This window comes from Schistocerca gregaria, chromosome X, assembly GCF_023897955.1.
Source record: "Schistocerca gregaria isolate iqSchGreg1 chromosome X, iqSchGreg1.2, whole genome shotgun sequence".
In the NCBI taxonomy this organism is placed as follows: Eukaryota; Metazoa; Arthropoda; class Insecta; order Orthoptera; family Acrididae; genus Schistocerca; species Schistocerca gregaria.
In genome coordinates, this window is record NC_064931.1 from 298,569,028 (window position 1) to 298,593,716 (window position 24,689).

Genomic DNA, 24,689 nt, shown 5'->3' on the forward strand with positions numbered 1-24,689 from the left:
TTCTCTCTCTTTTTTTTTTCCTGCGTTTGACCGCACCAAGAGATGAGCGGCTATCAGTCAGTCGCCAGCCTTTAGAATATCAGTACAATTTAGTGGATGCGAAGCTAAATTTTCTGCAGATATAATTGAAATAAGCCTCGGATGGAGGCACTACCAGCTTACTGCAGCGTGGACTATTTGTGCAAGTTCGAATCCTGCCTCGGGCATGGGTGTGTGTGGTGTACTTCTGTTACTTAGGTTTAAATAGTTCTAAGTTCTAGGGGACTGATGAACTCAGATGTCAAGTCCCATAGTGCTCAGAGCCATTTGAACCATTTTTGAACTATTTGTGCAATGATCTATAACGTCTGGATGTGAAAACAAGAATTAAGAGTTAATAATTGGTCCGCCCCGATAGACGTGCGGTCAGCGTGGCGGATTGCTACATATTTGTACGCACTGTTTCGGTTGCACAATATTAATCACTGTCATTACCGCTGCTTAAAATCTGTTAGTTGCACGATCAAGGTCATAAATCTTGTAAAACGTTAACGCTGACTTCATGCTATTAAGGTAGTGTCATAAAGCCCGCTGAAGTGTGTATTCTTTTTTCCGAAGACCGCGGGGCCCATGATAAGAAATTTGCAAATAAAATTAAAATCAGAATCCAGAATTTAAGCTATATCTGTGTTCTCCTACTTCGTATCGATGTAGGTTCAAAATGGCTCTGAGCACTATGGGACTTAACATCTGAGGTCATCAATCCCCTAGAACATAGAACTACTTAAACCTAACCAACCTAAGGACGCCACACACATCCATGCCCGAGGCAGGATTCGAACATGAGACCGTATCGATGGAGGTTCGGGTTTCATTACTAACATGTAAAAGCTTCAGAGCATTCCTCGTAATTATATCAACAAGCATGCACAGACAGTTTCTATCGAGCTGCTCATTCTTAGACACAAACTTAAAAAGTGACTTTCGAATACAGTTAATATATGCACAGCAGGACCTCCGTTGACTACAGCTATTTAGTTCACTATATTATCTACTGTCCATGTGGATCAAACTCTGCGTATCTGAAGATTAAAGTCGTATGGCGCACACGAGTGCCCGACTGCTACTTGAAGGAGCTTCCCTTCTTCCAGGGGTGACCGTCACCTGCATTGAGGCTTGTGAAACATGAAGTTGCTGGTTCGTGGCTAAAGTACTTCTTCACATGTCACAGGAGCTTAGGGGCGCTTTTGTCAGCTCTCAATACCAGGGAGCTCTCTGCTCGTGACAAATTGGGAACATGTCCTACACGCTATATTCGGCGGAGCTTTCTGTAACAAGATTTTATACAAGAATTTTTAACCCAATTGCATCCTTAAATTTGCCTTTTTAACAGGGATACCTGATACTTTCGCATCTTGGCATATCCTAATGTCATGGCGTTACAGAACGACGATTCGTCGTGGAACACAGTGCAACGCTATTCGTCAGAAATCCATACCCGCCAGTAACGGCACCAGTGCATACACAGCCGTCGTGCTATTGTGTTAACGGCAGCAGATTCATGGCTCGGTAATTTCCTAGTCTCGGCTACGAGCAATGGCGCGAAATGGCGCAGAATGTTGCAGGAAGTCCATTATTTGTTTTTCGATGGCCAGCGTTGATGTGAAGGGGTTATACTGCTGTATCCGCTAGTAGCCGCACATCAGCGCTCGCTTCCGAACGCATCATAGAAACACCTGAGGCGGCAAAGTGGAAGGGCCGCCTGCAGAAGAGCACACCACACCAAGCGGTATCTGACGTAAACACTGGTAACTAGCGGCGGACAGGCCACAGACCAAAGAAACCTATGTAAATAACGAAGTGCAAAGCGGAAACCTTCGCCACAATGTCGTCAACAGGCAAGGACGAAGAGAGACACAATCCGAATCGTGAGAGGAGGGAAATACAAATAACAAGCGAGGTTGTTATCCAATAGTCCGTAATATAGCTGTGATAGGAACCGACACTATCAGATGCGAGTGCGGAACTGACTGATCACTATGCTGATACGGGCAACACAACACCCAGTCCCTCAGCGGAGACAATGTCCGACCCGGCCGGAATCGCACCCGTTAGCCGGTGACAATCCGCCGCACTGACCCCGCAGCTGCCGAGGCAAACGTAAATACAGCAGCCGTGAGGAACACTACGGCGTATTCACGTGGCGAGCCGAACGACGCACTGACGCTGCGAGCGCTCCGCTGCGGAGAGATGGTGCCCTACAGCAGCGTCCTACGTAAGTGCCAGAAGCTACCGACAGAGTGCGACATCTGGATACGGGACATTCCAGCTACAAGCGGCAGTATCGGGCGATACACTCGGGTGTCACGCGTGGAAGCGACGATCTCCCGCTATTTATAAAAGAGCGCCTATAAACAGTAGGTCGAGAGAAAGGCAACAAAACTAGTTTTGCTTAATAAAATAAGACGATAAAGGAGTGCTGTGCATAAAATTTACAAAGGGAGGAATCTTCACGCAGAATATCATAATTTGTATCATCAACTACGAACAGCACCACACAAAGACTTCAATTATAAGTGGATGAGTAGAGATACGTCGAACTGCCTCATCAATAAATTAAAGACGAGTGTTTCTTATGTCGCCAAGAACTTTCGACAAGCCGATAAGTGAGGTGGAGCCGGCCGGGGTGGCCGAGCGGTTCTAGGTGCTACAGTCTGGAACCGCGCGACCACTACGGTCGCAGGTTCGAATCCTGCCTCGTGTATGGATGTGTGTGATGTCCTTAGGTTAGTTAGGTTTAAGTAGTTCTAAGTTCTAGGGGACTGATGACCTCAGAAGTTAAGTCCCATAGTGCTCAGAGCCATTTGAACCATTTTTTAGTGCGGTGGAATGACTAACGTAAATACAGAATAATGAGTAAGTTACTGCAGAAGGTGTCCGTGGTGTAAGGCTACTGTCATAGGATGGAATTCGGGATCGTAACGAGTCCCAGGTTCAGCTAGCTATATTTTCTACATTTTAACAGATTCAACCACAATCCTATCACCTATTCTGTGTACTAACTTTTATCTACACTGTTTACACTGCATCTCAAAGTATATTTTTAAGGTCGTCCCAAAATACTTGAACTTACGCACACCTAGCCAAATATACAACACAAATTAAATTTCTAGTAAAATACAATGAACAGCCATGAAAATTTGCTGATATTTGGTCGTTGGGAAAGTAATTCGTCAGCAGTAAGTGTTAATGCCAAGTGTTTCAATTAATCTAAATAGGCTCCACAAATAAAGTCTACAATTTTTGTTAAAAGAAAGTCAAACATTTTATGAAACGACTTGTCTAAAACTAAGGGATAACGCAGAGTAGGCAAACATTTGTGGCATCTCGTTTGCTGTACATGAGTTCGAGCATCATTCAAATGCACGCCAAATGTTTCTATGATAGATTTTATTTCTTTTACACAAACAATTTCATAGAATATTTGACTGATTTCTTTCAATCTTTTTACTTTCAAATTTTATTCAGAAAACATGATCTTATTGACACCTCCTTTGCCGTCTTAGCGTCTTCTGTACTAGAAATTACTAATTTAGTACTTGATACGAAACAAGACTTTTTGACAATTAAATATCACACTAATGTATCTTTCAGTGCCCAAGATAGATAGGCCTTGAAGAGCTGAACTATTTCACATTTCATTTAGAAAGCTAGCAGCAGCTGTTCGTCAAATAATTAGATTTTCCTTCAAATCACTTATTACGTTTTCCGTAATTACCCGCAATACTTTCCAGCAATTTTGTTTTGCAAAAGTAGACCTCACGCTGGTCACTTTGATACCCCCATTTGTCCATTTCTCACTCTTTGTTGGCCTATAAAAATTCCGACAAAAACGAATTGTGTAATTGACCAAAGCATTTCCAGTGTCAATCATACGACAAAGTACGCCGTCTTGCGTGCTGTTATTTTCAAAAAGCATTGTTTCGCTGTCTTGAACTGTTCACGAAATATGACGATTTTTACGACCACATGTGACACATTGCATTGTCCTGCTATTAGATGCCATCATACTGTAGAAAAAAAAAACTGCATGTAGGCCTCGATATTGTCCCCAAGGAATGATGAATACCTGTGCTGATCCACTGTGCATTCCAGAACGACAGGATCACAGAGCGAATGCCACAAAAACATTCCACGCATGCAGGGTGTTGGCTTTCTCACGTTTCACTCTACACATGCCAACGGCCATCTATTCGATGGAGCATAGAACTTGATAAGGCCACCTGTTGTCACTCAGTAGACGTCCAGTTGCAGTACTGGCGTGTAAAATCCAACCTCTGACTGTTGTTGCAGTCAACATTGCTGCATGTACCAGGCACCTGCTGCGAAGGCCCACACACAGCAACGTTCGCTGAACGCTCGTTGAGGAGACACTGTTAGCAGCCCTTTGGTTCGCCTGGTCGGTCAGTTACTCAGCAGCTGCACGTCTGTACGCCTGTACACATCCCCACAGCCGTTGTTCATCCCTGTCACCTATAGCCCGTGCAGCACTACAGTTGCCTTGGCAACGGTTTTCGATAGCATCATTTTGACATGGATGGTATACTTTAATCGTGGCTGCACGCGAACTGTTTTCAAACTTAGCTATATTGCAGATGCTGCCACCCTTGGTCCAAAAGTCAGTGATCATGCCATTTTGAACGTCAGATAAATGGCCCCATTTATACAATTCAGCAATGTCTGCATTGTTTTCTGCATCCCCCCGACATGGTTATATCCCCTCCACTGCTTGTGCTACCAGCTGCTGCCTGTGAATGGTTATGGCACGTTGACGTCCAACATAGGCGATGCTCACATTAATGTAGCAGGACTGTGTAATACTACTCAACACAGCTTGCTTCGCACTTTATCTCGCCTTTTATTTTTGTCGTGAACACGATTTTTACATATTATATGATAGGGCAAACATGCTCAATGGGCAGTTCAATCATGCAACGCTATTTGCAAACATACCTGAAGACCAACCTGAAAACAACATCTCTTGTATTTGACATCAATTTCAGTAACCTGACTTAACGAACATAATCCTCAATTTATGAGCTGCTAAAGACACAAACTGACAACGGAGTTCACTGTTGTAATGGCACTATTTCTGAAGATAAAAACCTAACAAATATTACTTACTGCTCTGCACCTGAAATGAGTCACTACACAGGTTATATATGTTACAGTCAGGTAAATACTCAGCTCGATGCACTCCTACTTCCACTTTTCTGAAATATACAGACCATTAGTTACTTAAATCAGTAGACGGTGCACTCTGATTCACAGGCGTTTGACATGGCTTGTCAACATCACAAAACAATGACTAAGGTGAGGATGACACAGTAGTAAGACAAGTCGACGTAAATCACTTGTACTTCCCAAACAAGAAATATATACACACTGTGAAACAGAACTGAAGGGTCACTTTTTAAAACCCCATAATTGTCTCCAATTGTGCTGTAGCAGTTAGAAATAGGGCTCAAAGTTGCCTACAATCTTTCTCCCTAAAAGTGGCGCCCTGTTACGTCACCCTCAGGCTAGGCGACAATTCAAACAGCGACGTGTCGACACATAAAAAAATAAGCAAATAAATGAAATAAAAAATAAAAGCAAAAAATGGGGCCATTGCTCAGAAGTTCATGTCAGATGGAAGATGAGTTAATGATGTCACATTGGCACCTAATTTCGCCTCAATTCTGACCAACGTCACCACGGACGTGAGACTATGGGAAGGTTGTCACATCTACTCTTACCCACATCTCACCCCCTCTGTTGATGCCTCTGCAATGGAGGTCAGAAAAGTGGCATCAGCGTTGAAATCATTCGGTTTTTGATGGGTGCTCGATAACAACATTTCAGACTCATCGCTGCTCAGAATTGATTCGAAAAGTCCTCAGGAGGTGGCATAAATGGCGTCAATGAACCCAGTCCTTCCCTTGAGGCGTTTAGTCCCAGACATTTCGCCTCCGAAAACAAGTCTACAGTGCGATGAACAACAGGATGACATTCTTCACAGCCTCACACTGCTGACAACCCTACGGACGATTAGGCCAGTTTCTAAGAATATCGTGGTCCTGTAACCAATACTGAGTAGGGTCACGCCGTTGCACTACTGTCTGCTGGCCACATCCAGACTCTGATGCATACGAAATGACAGCCTATTCCTCCGGTGCTTAGGAGTCGGTAAATGGCCTACCTCACAGGAGGCCACGAAACAGGAGGTCTGAAAAAGCATAAATACCCTTCGTTGCGTCAGATAACATTCAAATTTCGTCTAACGGCTCTGGATGGTCACTAGTGGTTTTACACTGGATACCAGAGCAAAAAATATGTTCGCGCTGCACTCCAAAGGGGTGAGAGCATGTTCCATGAGATTGCAGGCTCCAGATGTCCTTAGGGAAAGATTGAATCGTCCACGGTGTGTCCGAAGTGTCAGAAGTTGTCAAGATTAGTAGCGTAAAACAGGAAGAAGTGCACTTTTGATATCAAATTAGTTGTGCAAATTAATTAATTGAACAATTAATTATCCCCACGCACACATTACCGATGACTTCGTGGGTTTTCCCCAGCTCGCACGTGGGTCCTATCCTCTCCCCTCCTCCCCTCCCCATCCTGATAATGGAAATAGCAGGAAATTGAAATTTTTGCGGAAAATTCAAAAAATGGCGGGAAATTCAAATTTATTGGCGGAAATATCAAATTTTGTGTGTTCACCCTGATGTTTAGAGAGCTACTGACATAGTTCGAAACATCACCAAGAGAGGGCGCTGTAGTCTTGTCAATACACCCCGAATTTCTCACGTGAAATGTGGATTCCGACCTTTTATACGAGTTATTTTCGAAGATAGAAGAAATCGGACCACATATGCGATTTCACATCGCTAAAGGATCGTTAACTGTAGCGAAAATCCTGAACAACACTTGAGCATAGGCTATATTTCCTCTAAATATTCTCTCATCAGGCAGCAAAATCTGTTGTTATCTACCATATCCTGCTTTCACGCCGGCCGGGGTGGCCGTGAGGTTCTAGGCGCTACAGTCTGGAACCGCGTGACCGCTACGGTCGCAGGTTCGAATCCTGCCTCGTGTATGGATGTGTGTGATGTCCTTAGGTTAGTTAGGTTTAAGTAGTTCTAAGTTCTAGGGGACTGATGACCTCAGAAGTTGAGTCCCATAGTGCTCAGAGCCATTTTTTTTTATTTCAACCAGGGACTCACCATCCACTACGGCGTGCATCACCAAGAACGGTATATAACAGATAGGGTCTGCAAATACTAGAATCGTTTGGCCATCTGTGCCGTCGCATTACACTTCATATGAATATTATGCTATCCTAGGGGCGTCGTTCATATGAAACTCTCAAGGAGTAAATGAATAATACTCAACTGTGAGACAATGCATAGACAATGAGCACCACAGTCAGCCTGGAGAACCTATAATTATTCGGGTTCTGTCTGTCTTAAGTTTACTGCAGGGTGAGAAACTCTTTAACATAGATTCTCTTTGCTTTTATTGACAAAGCATCGTCAGTGATTATACTGCAATCATTACAAGTAAATGATACGAGTCATTCTTTCAGTATTGACGGACTGAATAACAATTTTGCTTAAGGATGACTCTTTGTAGACTACACTCCCAGCATTTTGTGTTCCTTGTTCCGCGTTCTGATGACAATTGCTTCTCTTTTCATGTTAGCAGACGCTAGAATAGAACTGCACTGCACACATTCGCTGGATTCTTTTTTGTCCACAGCTTTTTGGACCCTCTTTTTCGGTCATATTGATTTAGAACTGTACGTTATTCGTAGCTTACGAAGTCTCTCACAGTGATAGTAAATAGATGCACCAATAAGACTTGAGATGACACATTTCGAACATATTATACGTTAAAAATGGACGTATCGTTGGTCGCTATGGAGCTGATGATCAAAACTTCGGAAAAGGATGAGAAAAAAAACTCGTAAGCATATTTATTTACCGAACCACAACTTCGGAGTAGCATCAGGAAAACTCTTATCAATATTTATCCATAGATATTTCATGATTTTATGTTTCCATGAGAACCATGTTATGTGATAGCGTAGTTTTTATAGTTCCACTAACGAAAGAATGGTCCAATCTGACATGTCGAAACTTAAGCTAAACTTTTTCACACAGGAAGAATATGCCGAAATAAATACACTGTACAAATTTTAGTTGCTAAGACGCACTGCGAGTATTTTTGAAAAATGTTAAAGTCTTAGCGACCCGCAGCCGTCTACCATCTCTCTCTCTCTCTCTCTCTATCTCTATCTCTCTCTCTCTCTCTCTTTCTGTCTGTGTGTGTGTGTGTGTGTGTGTGTGTGTGTGTGTGTGTGTTTTTTTTTTTTTTCAGTGCGTGAGTGTCAAATTTTCGCGCGTGCGTCAGTAGTTCCGTGAGCGCCTCCAGAGGCGCTGAATTTAGCTATCGCTAGAAGCGCGGGTCCTTTAATCCTTGTTTTTGTTACCTTTTGTATGTTAATTATGCTATGCTTTTTATCTCTCTCCCTCTAGTGGTCGTTCCTTTCACATGTGTTTAGTACCGCTAACAACGAGGAGCTCACTAACTTCGCCTAGACTATTGCACATTACTAGAATCGTGAGCTCTGTATTTTAGCACAGCACATAAAAATAAAGTTCCATCGTTTAGCTTACAGTAAAAAAAAAAAAAAAGACAATTCGAGTCCGAATTGTTCGCGAAGCTGTCAGTACTTTGCGGCATGAACCATCTTCGAACAACCACCTACCACCCGGCAAGCAATGGAATGGTGGAACTATGACATCGCACCCTAAACGCAGCCCTGATGTGCCATGCAATTGGGTGGGCTGAGGCCTTACCAGTCGTCCAACTCGGACTCTGAAACTCCTACAGACCCGACCTGGGTGGTTCCTCGGCCGAGTTAGTATATGGGGAAGTGCTGAGACTACCCTGCGATATCGTAGAAGCAGCTCTAAGAGAAGAAGTGGATACTCCTACGCTCGTTGGGCGTCTCAGAGAGCACATCCAGAAGATACACCCCCCCCCCCCCCCCCCACAGCCATCCAGGCGCGGCACCGGCCCGCTGTTCGTGCACAAGGACCTCAGCTCGTGCTCTCACGTGATGCTGCGAAGTGATAACACAAAGAAAACACTGATTGACTAGAAAAGGGATAACTAAACGATCGCCAGCCCGCTAGAGCAATGAATCTCCAGAATCTTGAGAAAGCTAATGGCAAATAAATTTAAGTAAATAAAATGGCAACAGAAGGTTGTCACGCTTTTCCACAGAACAGCAGTTCTCGAGAAAATGAATGACTCAAAAAAAAAATGGTTCAAATGGCTCTGAGCACTATGGGACTCAACATCTTAGGTCATAAGTCCCCTAGAACTCTGCAGTCCATGTTCATTATTCGAAATTAACACTTGGTCATCTGCGAATAACAAAGTCATAATGTAATCTTTTTCGTTGAAGTTGGATGTATAGTTCTTCAGTTTCGTTCTCCATTGCCATATAATGTCGTCAATGTATATATTAAAAAGCAGTGGAGAGAGGCTGAAAGCTTGTCGAACTCCTAAAGTAAGAACCTTTATTATTTCTTTATTATCCCCAATTATTTGGATTCTTGTATTAGCATAGATCTTTTGAACTACATCTACAATGTGTTTGGTATACCTCTTTTTATTAAAATTTCCCACAATAGCTGTCGTTTACTTTATCGAAAGTCCTTACATAATGGACGAAAAGGATGTGTGTTTCTTTATTGAATTCCTTATGTTTTTTCTATAATTTGCTGTAGCATAAATATGTTGTTTATATAGCTTCTTCCCTTTCTGAATAGTGATATGCCTCAAAAATTTTCGGGTTTTGATCTGTCTCTTTTTTTAAATATTAGTTTTATAAGCCAGATCTTCCATTCTTTTGGTATTTCCTTTGTTATAAGCAAATATTCAAAAAATTGAGGAACCTTTTTTTAAATGCCACTGAAGAATATTCTATTAGTTCGCTATTAGTGGCATCACTTCCTGCTGGCTTTCGGTTCTTTGTATATCTGAGAGTGTGTTCTAATTCTTGAAATTCAAGATGACCTGTATTTGATTCAAGATCTTCATCATTTTCTGTGTTCATTTCATCAGTCCACATTTCCTTGTAGTAATGCAGCCAGTATTTGTTCTTTATTACATTGATATCTGCCACATCCTTTTCGCTATTATTCAAGTGTCTTACTATTTTATTTGCAAGTGTCTGTTTCCCATGGACATCGTTTTCTATCCTGGCAATAAAGTTATCCCAACCGTCTTGATGGAGCTTCCTACTTAGTTTTTTCACTTCTGCTGTCTGCTTCTTGTATGCTTCATTATTCTCCTGAGGTGGGTATTGTAGATATTTTTATATAGTTTTCTCTTTATTTCAACAGCCTCTTCAGTTTCTTTTGTGCAAATCATGTGGCTTTTTTTTCTTCTTCCTGTCTTTCGTTTTACCTACAGCTTCACTGACTGCAGTTCTTAATATGTTCTTAATCTGTTCCCACTCATTTTCAGTACTCTCTGATTCTGGAACTGTGCCCATTATTGTGTCTAAGCGTCTTTGACAAAGATTCTTTATTGACTCCTGGTCTTGCGATAGCATTCTCGCTTCCCGCGCACGGGGTCCCGGGTTCGATTCCCGGCGGGGTCAGGGACTTTCTGTGCTCGTGATGACTGGGTGTTGTGTGTTCTTCATCATCAATGACTCGCAAGTCGCCGAAGTGGCGTCAGCTAAAAAGGACGTGCAATACGGCGGCCAAACTTCCCCTCGTGGGGCCTCCCGGCCAACAATGCTATACGATCATTTCATTTCATTGACTCCTGTTCTGATAAGTAGACTTTATATACCTCCCTTGGTTGTTCTGGGAATTTTTTACGTGTTTTATGTCATCTCTGCTTTCTGAAACAGAATAGCTGAAAATCTTCTGCTGACCATGTGTATTTGTGTGTGTCTTTGTGTTTAAAGAAAGAGTTTAATATTCTGAAGTTACTGAAAGTTGCAAAATCTCTTATCATGGTTCCATTGCTGTTGACTGTAGTCTCTCCAGCAAAGCCAACTATATTATCTATTCTTTCCCTTCCTATTCTTGCACTGTAGTCTCCGCCGATTACAATATAGTCATTCTTATTTATCCTATCCAGTGTTTTCTGTAGATCTTCATAGAACGTCTCGCTTTCCTTCGTTCTCCCTTCCTCTGGGGCATACACTGCTATACAGGTTAGACATCTTCTAGAAAGATTTCCCTATGTAGCTTGGCAGTAACTTTTTATTTCGCCTGACGCCTTACGGGGGCTGCGCAGGTATAGTTAGATAGTGGGGCGTTTCACAGTAATTGTTGGTTTTATTGAGACAAAATTTGGATGGATTAAGAAATGTTCGTGCCCGTTGTTCTGAATGTTGTGCTGCGTACCAGGCAGATTTGGTCAAATTCGTAAAACGTAGTGATACGAATTGACAGTGCATTCATATCTGAAGTTTAAACATATTATTCCGGTGATAAACCTAAAATGACAAAGACTTATTGATAATTATATTGTCAGACAATTTATTCAGAAATGCTCTATACGGTTGAAAATTTTCTTTATCGAGAGGGTGAATCACCCTATTAGTTTCGTGTGCCAGGAGTCCAACAAAAGCAATGAATTAATTTCTGCAACTGGTAAAAAGACACTTCAAACATAGTTGTGAAACTTATTCTCTTCCATTTCTCCAGATTTTTTTACAATGATTACGAGATTTTTGCGACGAACTGTCATCTTTTTTACTATTTGTTTCTAATCTGCCTTGTGTTTCCTCCATACAGATATGAAGGTGTGCAAACAGTAGTCCACTGACACTTATCGCTGATGGTGTTGTATATGAATGTATCATAGCATTCATCGACTGCAAAGCTACTCTGTCTTTCTTTTTTCGAAATGACAAAGTACGGTTGGCACACAGTTTTTGCACAAAACCTGACTGGCTGTATACACAGCACTTTAGGAAGAAAGAAGAAGCATTATCTTCACGTCAACTACGAATTTCTCTGTATTATTATCTATTAATGATATCTCCTCAACATGTTTATTTGAAGTAAATTTCGTAATTTTGCGACTTCCTTTTCCGTACAGCCTCCTGAATCTTTTTAACTACGCTGGTGTCCAAAATTGAAGCACAGCCGAAATTTTGGAAGGATGCGTTTATTTTGCCACAGATCAGTATATCAGTTGATAGTAAAGTAGAAACAATGCAAAGAATACAGAACGTAAACAACTGCCACATATATAACGGTAGACAAAAGTGTTCTTCATTTTTTCCAACTTAACGGGTTTACACACACATTCCGACAACCGGTTAATGCGCTCATTATGGGATGTAAGCACCTTTGGTAGCAATACAGGCCTGAAAAATGACGGGGCATGCTCTGAATGACGTCATTAATCTCATGTTGAGGCAATAACGCCCATTCTTTCTGCAGCGCTGCTCGCAAGTCTTGGAGAGTGGTTGGTGGATGTTGACGTGATGCAACCCGTGTTCCTAATGCATCCCAGGCGTACTCTATGGGATTCAAATCGGGACAGCGAGTAGGCCACACCATGTGTGCTATATCTTCCGTTTCCAAGAAAACATCAACCACGAGTGCTGTACAAGGTCGAGAATCATCGTCCAGCAGTGCGATGTCTGGGTCCACAGCACATCGCAACAGCCGCACATGAGGTCCCAAGATCTCGTCACGATACCTGATAGCAGTTAAACCTTGCCGATTTAACCATACAATTTCATGAAGAGGTGTTCGAGAGGTCAACATCATCCCTGCCTACACCATTAGGAATCATCGTTGACATCAGTCTCTTTCCACAATGGTTGGGTCCCGAAATCGTTTCCCACGTCCCCTACAGATGCGAATACGTCGAGAATCACTGTCCAGACCGAATCTGAACTCATCTGTCAAAAGAACAGTCCAGGTGACATGTTGACGGCCCCAATCCAGACGTTCCCTTTTCTAAAGACGCGTCAGAGGAACACATACAGCAGGTCTCCGACAATGAAGGCCACTCCGCCGAAGTCTTCTGTACACCGTTTGCCTGGCTGCAACACGTCCAGTGGATGCTGCGATGTCTGATGCCAGTTGCAGTGCAGTATTAAGGCGGCACCGTCGTGCCCTTACAGCCAAATAACGGTTCTCTCTTTCTGATGTTACACGTGGTCGGCCCCGCCCTGGTCTTCGGGATACAGTTTCGATCTCTATAGACTGTCGCCACAGCCGGAAAACAACAGAGCTATTAACATTAATCCATCGGGCCACATCAGTTTGCGACTGTCCTGCTTCCATTCTTCCCAAGGCCCTCCACCGCAGAGAGTCTGGTAGGCGTCTTCTCTGTGCCATCCTGCATCGTCTGTGACTGTGTACGCAGCGATTGCGGATGTGGGACTATGCAGCAAACACTATCCCGTTTGATAAGTGTCCCGACGTCATCGCTGGCGTTGTTGTCTGGAGATCAGAATGCCATCTTCCGTACAGGACACGATCGTACGGACATCTGTTGACAGTTTGTATGATTATATCGCGAATTAGACACAGGCCGGGGAAATAGTGGTTTATTGGTTTAATTTTAGACACCATTGTAGGTTGAAGAAGTCTGAAAATTAGTAAAATTTATCTCATTTACAATTCTGAGTGCCCATCCTCATACATCTCCCTCGGTAATGCTGCATTGACTCTAACGAGCAATTCTAAGTCTGTAGAATAGTTTTTCTTTCACACTTTGTGAGTTTTATTTTGGTGCATATTTTGTATGTCGTGTAAGTCTTTCTTCCATTTATGCAATTTACGTTCAGATTTTGTGAAACGAAACTAGCTTTGCAGATTGCTTCCCTCTAAATGTTTTCTCCCTCCTTAATTTCACTAAAAAATTTACAAACTCTGTTTTGCCACTGAAAGCTATTACTGTGACGTTCTGTTTTGGGCCAGGAAGGTATCGTATTTATGTTCTGGACTTTCATTAGCACAACAATCATCTTTCGAAACACTGTTCACAAATCATCAGAGTTATTTCCTGTATCCTCTACTGTTTCGTTGGTTGGTTAGCTGGCTGGGGGCAAGGACGAAACAGCGAGGTCATCGGTCCCATCGGATAGGAAATGACGGGGAAGGAAGTCGCCGTACTCTTTCAAAGGAATCACCCTTGCATTTGCCTGAAGCGATTTGGGGAAATCACGGGAAACGTAAATCAGGATGGCCGGACGCGGATTTGAACCGTCGTCCTCCCGAATGCGAGTCGTGTCCAATGTTTCAATATTTTGTAACGAAATAGTAACATTATTCGAATGAATGTTTAAGAAATTAACTAGTAAATAACAAATATGCAGGTCTTCAGCAAAAGTAGGTGTTTCCTATTGCATACCACGTTTTCGCATATCTTCTTTGCAAGGTTGAAAATGTGAATTGGGTTCCACATCACTGTGAAACTCTGTAACATGCCAAAGACAGATGCTATTGGCAAGCACACACGAAAAAAACACAAAGAAAATTAATTCAGTTTTATCTCCAGTGTTAACGCTTAGCGATACTGCAATGCCGATAGACAATTATTACGGATATTAAATGAGTTGCAAACTCGACCGAGTAGTAACTGTGAATAATTGTCAGAGAAACTATCAACAGAAACTGAAATTCGCTTTGTTTAGTGGTGTTATCTGTTTAAGGATGCGCCGTCAACCAAACCTGTGCAGCTGTGTGATGTTCGTGTGCTGTCTGCTACGCCTGCCACAGAGGTGTACATTGCTCCAGTCGCCGGAAGAGATACAAATTTGGCGACTTTCAACATTAAAAAAAAACTTGCAGTGCGTCTGGGAAGCTAAAATTTTGACATCCTTCGGTGTATTCTTCCCGTGTAAAAAATTCCAGATCACGTTTCGACATGTTGTTATAAGATCCATACAAATTTCTGCTGTTTTTTCAACTTGTCGAACGTTTAAGTAAACCGAAAATCACTAACCATCTCTGCTGGTATTAAAAGCAAACCCGATTTTGCAGGGATCCTGCTTTAGACGCTGTGTTGCGAGTCACTAGAGGCCACTGAGCCCAACCATTTTGGGACCAGCCAAGTGCCACTTTCCACCCGCCGGGACTGCCAGGGAGTAGCAAGGCTACAATATTTGCTGTGGTTGGTCGCTGCTGGTTTGCTCGAGAGTGAAATTACATTACTTGTCGTCTCCATTAGTTTCAACGCTTATGGTACACACGACAACTAAAATATTAATTTCAATGCAACGAATGATGCCACCGCTGTCGATTTCATTTATGCATACATTATTTATACAATAATCTACCGATCCTCGTGAATCGATATGAAAACAATAGTTCTGATTGCACCAACAAAAAATTAATCCTTTGAGTTGAAGATTTTAGTGGTTATTCGATAGATTAATAGCGTGTCTCGAGAGCGCAGATAATAAGACAAAAGAATTTAACAATTTCCGCGATGAAACGGGAAAACTTAAACCAACTCCTTCTTTATAATTCTCATACATTAATCTCCACAACTAAAAATATTTGAAGTCGATTGTGAACCTTTACCGCTGCAGCCATTTCTTTCAAAGTCAGTACGTTATTAAAATAATTAATGACAATTATACGATAGCATGTTCCGAACTAATACAAAACAAATGGTTCAAATGGCTCTGAGCACTATGCGACTTAGCTTCTGAGGTCATCAGTCGCCTAGAACTTAGAACTAATTTAACTTAACTAACCTAAGGACATCACACACATCCATGCCCGAGGCAGAATTCGAACCTGCGACCGTAGCGGTCGCTCGGTTCCAGACTCTAGCGCCTAGAACCGCACGGCCACTCCGGCCGGTAATACAAAACACATATGATTATTTGAAGTGACAACTCAAGGAACTGATCTATGCTAAAAAGAAATTTTGCATATTAACTATTACGAGATGACATAACATTGTTTGTGTCCTGTCTTACCATACCTATGTTACGTTTCAATATGCTGCTAAATTTGTTTTTGCCATCAAAGAGAGTAACGCACATATAATTTTAATAACTATGAAGGATCGCAAACACTCTGAAGATGTTATTGTAGTCGTTTGTAATTCGTGGTCTTGTTCCGTAACCTAAAAAAATAAAATCTGTATAGAAAAGGAACAGAGCACTGTGACACTAAACGAATTTCTCGAAGCCATTTGTGTACAAATGGAGAATTACTTTTTATTTCTGTTTGACATGTTGTAACGCAGGTTGATACAAGTCTATTTATAAACTGTCATTTTCTAGGACACAAAGGAATTACAGACATTGGCTGCGAGCAAGATATGATTTGTGTCAAAGGGGAAAGTCGAAAATTTGTGCCAGGATTCGAACCTGGGTTTGTTGCTGATTAGACAGATGCACTGACCACTGCGCCATCCGGCCACAGTGGTCATCGCATGTGCACGGACTACCCCAGCACGCCTTCCGTCAGACACAAATTCTCGACTTATTCACACACTTCTAATGTAGTGTCCCTCACCCATTATTCTCATTATTCACGCGAAGTTGCTGATTACCTTAAGAACTCGGGCCTGGTGTGCGTAAGCAATGAAGGGACCATGGGCTGTCATCGCATCAAATTAGTCTGTTCTTTCGGACATGTCCGTAAGAACAGACACCACATATAATCATTTTTTTGTTGAGTTTATAGCTTTGTTCTTCTGATGACATATTGAATGTTGTACATTTGATGATTATGAAGAGAGTTGTCTATGCGTCAGTGAACGGAACATAATTCACTTATTATGTTGATGGGGTAGGGAGTAGTCAACGTAAATCAATATGGACAACACCGAATTATTAAACGAAGTGTGTTGTGATACCATGTGCTCTAATTCAAAGCAATAAATATCGGTGACCATATACGCATTTTTGCTTGAACATAATCAGCTGCATCATGGAGCATACCAATCAAATATCTTGACTGGTGTCAAGTTATGCTGCCTTCGTGTTACCTACATTCAAAGAAAGTATTGTTTGACGCCTAACAAAAAGAGTAAATGAAATAAACATCTCAGTCAACGACCTGTGTTAATTAAAAACGATAATATTATGCATCTCGTCGTGCAAAGAAGGTGTTGTCTACTGTGAACTGTTTCCAGAGGTATGTTCATCGCAGACTTCGTTTGTTACCAACAGCAGAAATGCTCTGCGGTCCGGTTATAACAAAAACGATTCTCAAGACTGCAACAGCCACTCCAGAAAGTAAACTGACGACCACGCCCTTGACAAACATATTGCGAAATATTGCCACTTATCAGGCTAGCAGTAAGAAGAATGTATCAACACCTGAGCTGTTTCCTGAGAGCCCCAGACGTAGAGAAAGCTGACTAAACGCTGATTTCACAGAAGCAGCTTCTGAAGTTATACCCTCAAAGGTTTACCTATTACGCTCCGTACTCAATAATAACCAGGAAGATGAGCTGAAAACTTGATGCGGTGACCTCTTAAACTCGAAAATTATAAATTTCTACAAATGTTAAATCAAAAACTGTCAGAGCATTGTCAGACTATTTTAGATAATGCGGAAGACTATGTTAATTACCATCGTTTGTTTTCCTGTTCTATTTACTGAACTAAGCGAAAAATACTACAAACTACTAATACAAAATAATTAAAACTCACCACAATACCCTTACTGTGAAAGTCTAATTTCATATAACAAAGCATCCTTAACACGAGAATGACCAAATCATCATGAATTAGCAATATATAATGCACTTCTGACCTCAAACAGATCAGCGTCTACATGCACTCACAGGCGTAATGAAGTAACAATGGTTCAAATGGCTCTGAGCTGTATGGGACTTACCATCTGAGGTCATCTGTCCCCTAGAACTTAGAAGTACTTAAACCTAAGTAACCTAAGGACGTCACACACATCCACGGGCGAGGCAGGATTCGAACCTGCGACCGAAGCGCCTAGAACCGCTCGGCCACTCTCGCCGGCTAAAGTAACATTACAGGATTATCACGAACCTACGAAAATGTAGCTGTGGAAGCAAACGCATATCAAAACCCTCTTAGCAACTTATTCACAGCACAGTGTTTCAACATAATTGTGTAAACACACATTTAGCACTCTGTCAGTTCGCCACTGACAGTTGAAACGGGTAATTCGCAACGTAAAAGCTAACATTAGGTATATTTCCCACTTGGAACGAGCTTTCTGTGGTCAGAAACATAGATTTTCTAACTTCATATCACCCATTAAATGAGAAACGTTCAGGATATTTAATCTAAATGACAAGAAAATATCAAGTGAATATAGTACGCTAATTCTCAGCCCGCTCCAGGAAGTAAATTAACGACCGCACTATTGACAAACGTATTAGGAAATGTTGCCACTTGTAAGGCTAGCGGCAGGAAGAGTGTTTCCACAGCTGAGCAGTTTCCTGAGAGCCTCATACTTGGCACTTCAAAGACGTAGAGGAGGCAACCGTAAAGTTAATCAAACGAAAAGGCCAATACATTTCAGTAACTTGGGGCTGGAACTATAGAGTACTTTCGAATAATATTCAGAATCATCAAGTGCAACATGAACACCATAAATTAAGAAAATAGAGAATTATTTGGGTAACCCTTCTTTACAAAAGCTCCGTAATTATTTTCGTTTTTGTGGCTTAAACATTTGATTACAATGTAATCACTGCTATTACTTTATCAGTAAAAGCTAAATGCATCTGATGAATGGGTTCATCCATATACAGTACACACAAGACAGACAGAAACAAAAATAACAATTAGAGGTCCACCAAGATAAGCACGGCGTGAAGTTTCTAAGCAGTGGTTCGCAGATGGCATTAATTACTCTTAAATTAATTCCTGATGGTTTCATACTAGTGTAACTTACAGACCAACAGAAAATTCTTAGGGTAATTATCATGATATAATTATTAGAATAGACTTTTGTTAAATAGTACTCTACTTATGCCTGAATGTGACTTACATGCTGAAAAAAAACTTTTTTTTAAATCACAGCTGGTTTCGTAACTTAAATTATATCGTCAGGCTGAATAAAAGGAAAAAAAGAGACTCTAAACAATATTACGCCAAGATCATATCACTGTGACAAAAAATGTCCGCAAGACTGAATACTTCCTTTAAAATTGGGGAAAGCTCGCAAAAAGCGATAATCATGGATTAAAACACGGCAATAAAACTGGAATCTGATAACAAATGGGACGAGAGAAAAGATTATAAAACGCACTGGAATTATGGGAGGGGGCAGAAAAACGAACATAGAGCAGACAGTACCTCAGCTGAGCCCGCGCCGGGACGGAGCTCTGCGACTGCCATACACGAAGTGAAAGGCCGCGACGGAAGCGGCGCATGCGTGGACGCATAATAATATCCGATATACTTACGTAAACGCTTGGAACTGGACGCACAAAAATAAACATGCTGATAAATATAGCAAATGTCAACTTAATAATTCAAGACATAGGTATAACAGCTTAGAACCTGTTTTGGGCCATTTATAAAAGTAACATTTAGAATTAAAATATCTCAAAAATTCTAATAAAATTAAGAAATCTTAATTTTTTTTCAAAAAGGAGAATAGGCCTAGTAAAGGCACAAAAGAAAAGAAAGTGGAGAGGTTGAATGAAAAAAATGGTTCAAATGGCTCTGAGCACTATGGGACTTAACATCAATGGTCATCAGTCCCCTAGAACTACTTAAACCTAACTAACCTAAGGACATCACACAACACCCAGCCATCACGAGGCAGAGATAATCCCTGACCCCGCCGGGAATCGAACCCGGCAACCCGAGCGTGAGAGGCGAGAACGCTACCGCACGACCACGAGATGCGGGCAATGGGATGAATGAACCTGGCTATACATTTAAGTAATCAAACTTAGCCAAAATGGATTTATACCTTAATTCAGTTACAGAATTAAGTGTTTGGTTTGAAGATTTTCTTAAGGCACGAAAGTTCTCCATCTCTTCCAGGATGTTAAGAACGTTACCTTTGTGTTCGGTATGCAGTATTCTTAAGACCAGATATTATATAGAATACTCAGTGATTTAGTGTCGGATGAATGTGAACTCAAAGCAAAACTGGAAACCTAAATTCAATGGACCTTCCAGTTTGGCCTATATACCTATATAGCAATTATCACAGGTAGTGATGTAAATAAAATGGTTCAAATGGTTCTGAGCACTATGGGACTTAACAACTGTGGTCATCAGTCCCCTAGAACTACTTAAACCTAACTAACCTAAGGGCATCACACACATCCATGCCCGAGGCAGGATTCGAACCTGCGGCCGTAGCGGTCGTCCAGCTCCGGACTGAGGTGATGTAAATACCTGACGACATCTTGCTCTCTCGTTTCGTCCTCGCCCTGCGTTTATCCTCAGCCCACTATTCCTATATGCTGGGACAATGTCTTTTGTAGTCAACTATATACCTACTCTATTTGAAATAGTTCCATAGTACTTAATCGTATGATGAGAAACGATTCTAGGGCCAGTCTCCTGCAGGGGATTGCCCTACGGCTCTTTTTCTTTTTACATTGCCGCGTTTTAATTCATGACAATCACTTTTTGCTAAATTTCTGATTTTGAAGAATAGTTTGGGATCTGAGTGTAAAATTGGCTTGACCACTATTATTTAGATATTCTGCGTTGCGGACACTTTGTATCACTGTGATAGGCTCATGCTTAATATTGTTTCCGGTCTCCTCCTTAATTTTATACAGATTTGCACCTGAAGATGTAATTTAACTTACTAAACCGGTCGTGTATTTAATAATGGATATACAACAGCTGCAGCGCCTTTTATTCAATGTGCAAAAGTTTGGCTGGAGATTCCTGTCCAGTAAATTATTATGTTTAGGGCTGTCAGGCTCGGTAAAAGGGCATTTTATAAATAATTAAATTTCAAGAAATTTCTTGCAAAAGTAATAGCAAACATGAGGTTTAATAAAATGAGTGTAACACATAAGGTGACTCCTAACTATGTAAACACATGTTCAGTTGGAATATTTCGCTGTCGGGGTCCATGTAACATAGAATTATGTTCTTAAATTTACGAGATGAAGTACGAATGCAGTATGTAAAGGAAAATAGTATACTTAAGGATTTGTATGTGTCTCATTTGCTACTTTTTCAGATGCTGAGTAGCAAACTTTTTCTTTGTATCAGTGCGCATATTGACATGTATATTCAGCAACTAGGAAAGGGCTTAGCTAGATGCCATCAATACAAACTTAACAGGCTCTTAAGTGTGTCGAAATACCATGGTGAAAATTCTATTACGTATTGTGAATTTCAGTCTGTCCTAAGACGGTAAATCTAACTATGTTCTTTTCTGGCCATCACTAGATGAAACGGCATAATAAAAGTCTAGTCCATAATTCACACCAGGCTGCATCACAGCAACTGATTGATAGCTTAGTGGCCCATGTTGTGTCAGACCTAGATGAACGTTTCTTGACCACAGCTCTACGAAATGGAGTGGCGGTGAATTTTATTAAAATTATCTGGTGTCATCCCGATGATATGGGGTATTATAGTTGGTATTAACAAAAAATTGTCAGACAAGGAGGGCCTTATAGACTTACTGATAAATTTAAAGTAGCAGTACTTATTTGTGAAAAGCATTACGTAAGCAAAGTTCATAAGTTCTTTGAAGCCAATAGTACAAAAAAAAGATTTAACTTAACCTCTAAATATCTAGCTAGCGTAAAGAAGACTTCGACAGCTTTAAAAATTTTCCCTGATCAGCATAATAGATGTACTTTGGTATCTATGAATGCCAGTGCCCCCAGATTACTTGGAGTTGTAAAGATATATAAACCGGATTTCCTATCCGTCCGATTGTTAACGAAAAATTGGACCAGATTATCTCACTGAATTTTTTTTTTTTGCCGAGTATTTAGGAAAAAACTTTAAACACCCGGTTCATCTCAGAATCCCTGATAGAGAGGAATTGGTTAGCAAACTACCCTCCATGGTCTCATTAGATGCCAATGACATATATTACATATCCCATGAATCTAGTTAAAAATATTGTTAGGGACAATCTGGAGCATTATAGTGATAGACCGCTAGAGAAGGTGGAGGATGTCTGACAGTCTCGGATTTAGTTTTAAATTTCAACTGTTTTTAGGTTGGTGATGGCGTCTGCGCTCGGAACTATGGGCTCCCCTTCGCCATTTTGTTTGGCATTTTCTTTTATGACTAATCTAGAACCAAGGATTTCCATTGATGTACCTGTGTACTACAGTAAACTCCTTCTATGGTCACGCTACATTCATGACATCTTTCTTTTATATAGCGGTTCTCCTATAGAGTGTGCCCGCATCTCGTGGTCGTGCGGTAGCGTTCTCGCTTCCCACTCCCGGTTTCCCGGGTTCGATTCCCGGCGGGTTCAGGGATTTTCTCTACCTCGTGATGGCTGGGTGTTGTGTGATGTCCTTAGGTTAGTTAGGTTTAAGTAGTTCTAAGTTCTAGAGGACTGATGGCCATAGATGATAAGTCCCATAGTGCTCAGTGCTATTTTTTGCTATAGAATGTCACGATTTCCTCCATCATCTTAATGGTTTCAATGAGCATGTCAAATTCACAATCGCACATTGTGTAAATGGGACTTTACCGTTTATGGATGTATCGGTGCCGGCCGGGGTGGCCGAGAGGTTCTAGGCGCTACAGTCTGGAACCGCGCGACCGCTACGGTCGCAGGTTCGGATCCTGCCTCGGGCATGGATGTGTGTGATGTCCTTAGGTTAGTTAGGTTTAATTAGTTCTAAGTTCTAGGGGACTGATGACCTCAGATGTTAAGTCCCATAGTGCTCAAAGCCATATGAACCATTTTTGATGTATCGGTCACTGTGTCAAGGAATTCTTTTGATTATGACATTTATAGGAAACCAGCAACCACAGATTTGGTTGTTCAAAGATCTTCTTCCCACCCTTTACAGCATAAAAGACAGCTTTATAGCCGGTCAATGCTATATAGATTACATAACGCCCCATTATCTAAAATAGTATATGAACGTGAATATAGGGTCACCCAATTCATAGCACGATTTAATGGCTACCACGCTGATTTTGTCCCTAATATAAACAAGAGCCTTTAAAAAAGCAAAATGAAAAGAGCCGTAAGACAGCTCCGCTCCAGGGGCAACAGGATACTTCACCTACATTCCTCCTTGTGCAGGAGGATGGCCCTAAGACCGTTTCTTCGAAAGATATTGTTCCAGTACATTTCATTCCTAGCCTTCCTGCGACAAGATGAAAAATAAGGACACAGGTCGAAGGCAGTGTCGTATACGGCACTTAGCGAAAAAACTGTTACTCCCCTTATAAATCAGGTCCATTTGGTTTCATACATAACACATACCAGCGCAGATTAGCGCTGTGCAGGCCGCGGTGGCCGCGCTGTTCTAGGCGCTTCAGTCCGCAACCGCTTGACTGCTACCGTCGCAGGTTCGAATCCTGCCTCGGGCATGGATGTGTGTGATGTCCTTAGGTTAGTTAGGTTTAAGTAGTTCTAAGTTGTAGAAGACTGATGACCTCAGAAGTTAAGTCCCATAGTGCTCAGAGCCATTTGAACCACTTGAACCAAGTGCTAGGCCAGTCCGACATCGCTTAACTTCGGTGATCTGACGGGAACCGGTGTTACCACTGCCAAACTTCTTTATAGTGGTGCTTAATACGTATATGTATAGATAACATATTTTTATATTTTCAATTTTTCTTTGACCTCTTATTTTATTATTTTTAGTGGGAAGTCTCCCCCAGAATGCCGCAGCAGATAAAAACGACAAGACTGAAAAACCTTGCAAAATTGTAGCTCTAGATTTGGATTTATTGAAGACGAACCACACCTGCACTCATCGAGAATATATTTAACGATACTCACGGAAAAAGAGAGAGCAGACGCAGCAATGTTAGCTCTCAAGAATCAGAGTGAAAATGCCTTTCAAAAAGAAGTTGAATTAACTTGGTTTTCCAAATATAATTGCGAAAATTGAATTTTAGGTACCTATTCCATAAATTCTGGTTTTACCAACAGCAGTTATAAGCTCGAATTACTTGCGTATTCTCATTCTGGGCAATATATTCTTCGTTTTTGCTATACGTGAAACATTTATTTGTTACTCACACAAATACTACCTACATCGTAGTTTTGTAAAAAATGTTGAATAAACTTAGAGTTAATAAAAATGAACGTAAAGAAAAGAAAGGTAGCTAATCTGATAAGTGAACTGTCCAGGTTAGAGTCTCGGTCCGTCACATACGTTTGATCTACTAGGAAGCGCACCTTTAACGGCAGAGTGAAAGATTCATTCAGAAGTATCTTTGTACCGCTCTTAACTTTTCGTTCTGCAGCAGAGATGAAAGCTGATATACTGTCAACTGCAGAGATGAGAGATGTGTGTTGGTCATTTCCAGCGGGGGACCTGGCGGCGCAGAGGGTGGAGCTGTGCGAGAGGGAGAAGTACCTGCCGTGTCTCAACATGGCACTCCCTCTTCTCACGCAGGCCCACCTCGTCTTCCCGGACAACAAGCGCGACATTGACGAGATGTGCAAGTGAGTAGACCAACATGCACTTTGTAGGAGACCACTCTAGTTAAGAATAATAAAATCACAAAATGTTAA

The 24,689-nt window shown here is 41.4% G+C and overlaps 1 protein-coding gene across 2 annotated transcripts in view; it reads left to right on the forward strand.

Moving 5' to 3' along the window:
• LOC126299018 (uncharacterized) overlaps positions 1-24,689 on the forward strand; it is a 632,090-nt gene that overhangs the window by 422,845 nt on the left and 184,556 nt on the right. For both annotated transcript variants that reach the window (XM_049990655.1, XM_049990654.1), the window contains exon 3: positions 24,482-24,620. In XM_049990655.1, coding sequence (XP_049846612.1) covers positions 24,482-24,620 — 139 coding nt within the window. The remainder of the gene's footprint in view (positions 1-24,481; positions 24,621-24,689) is intronic.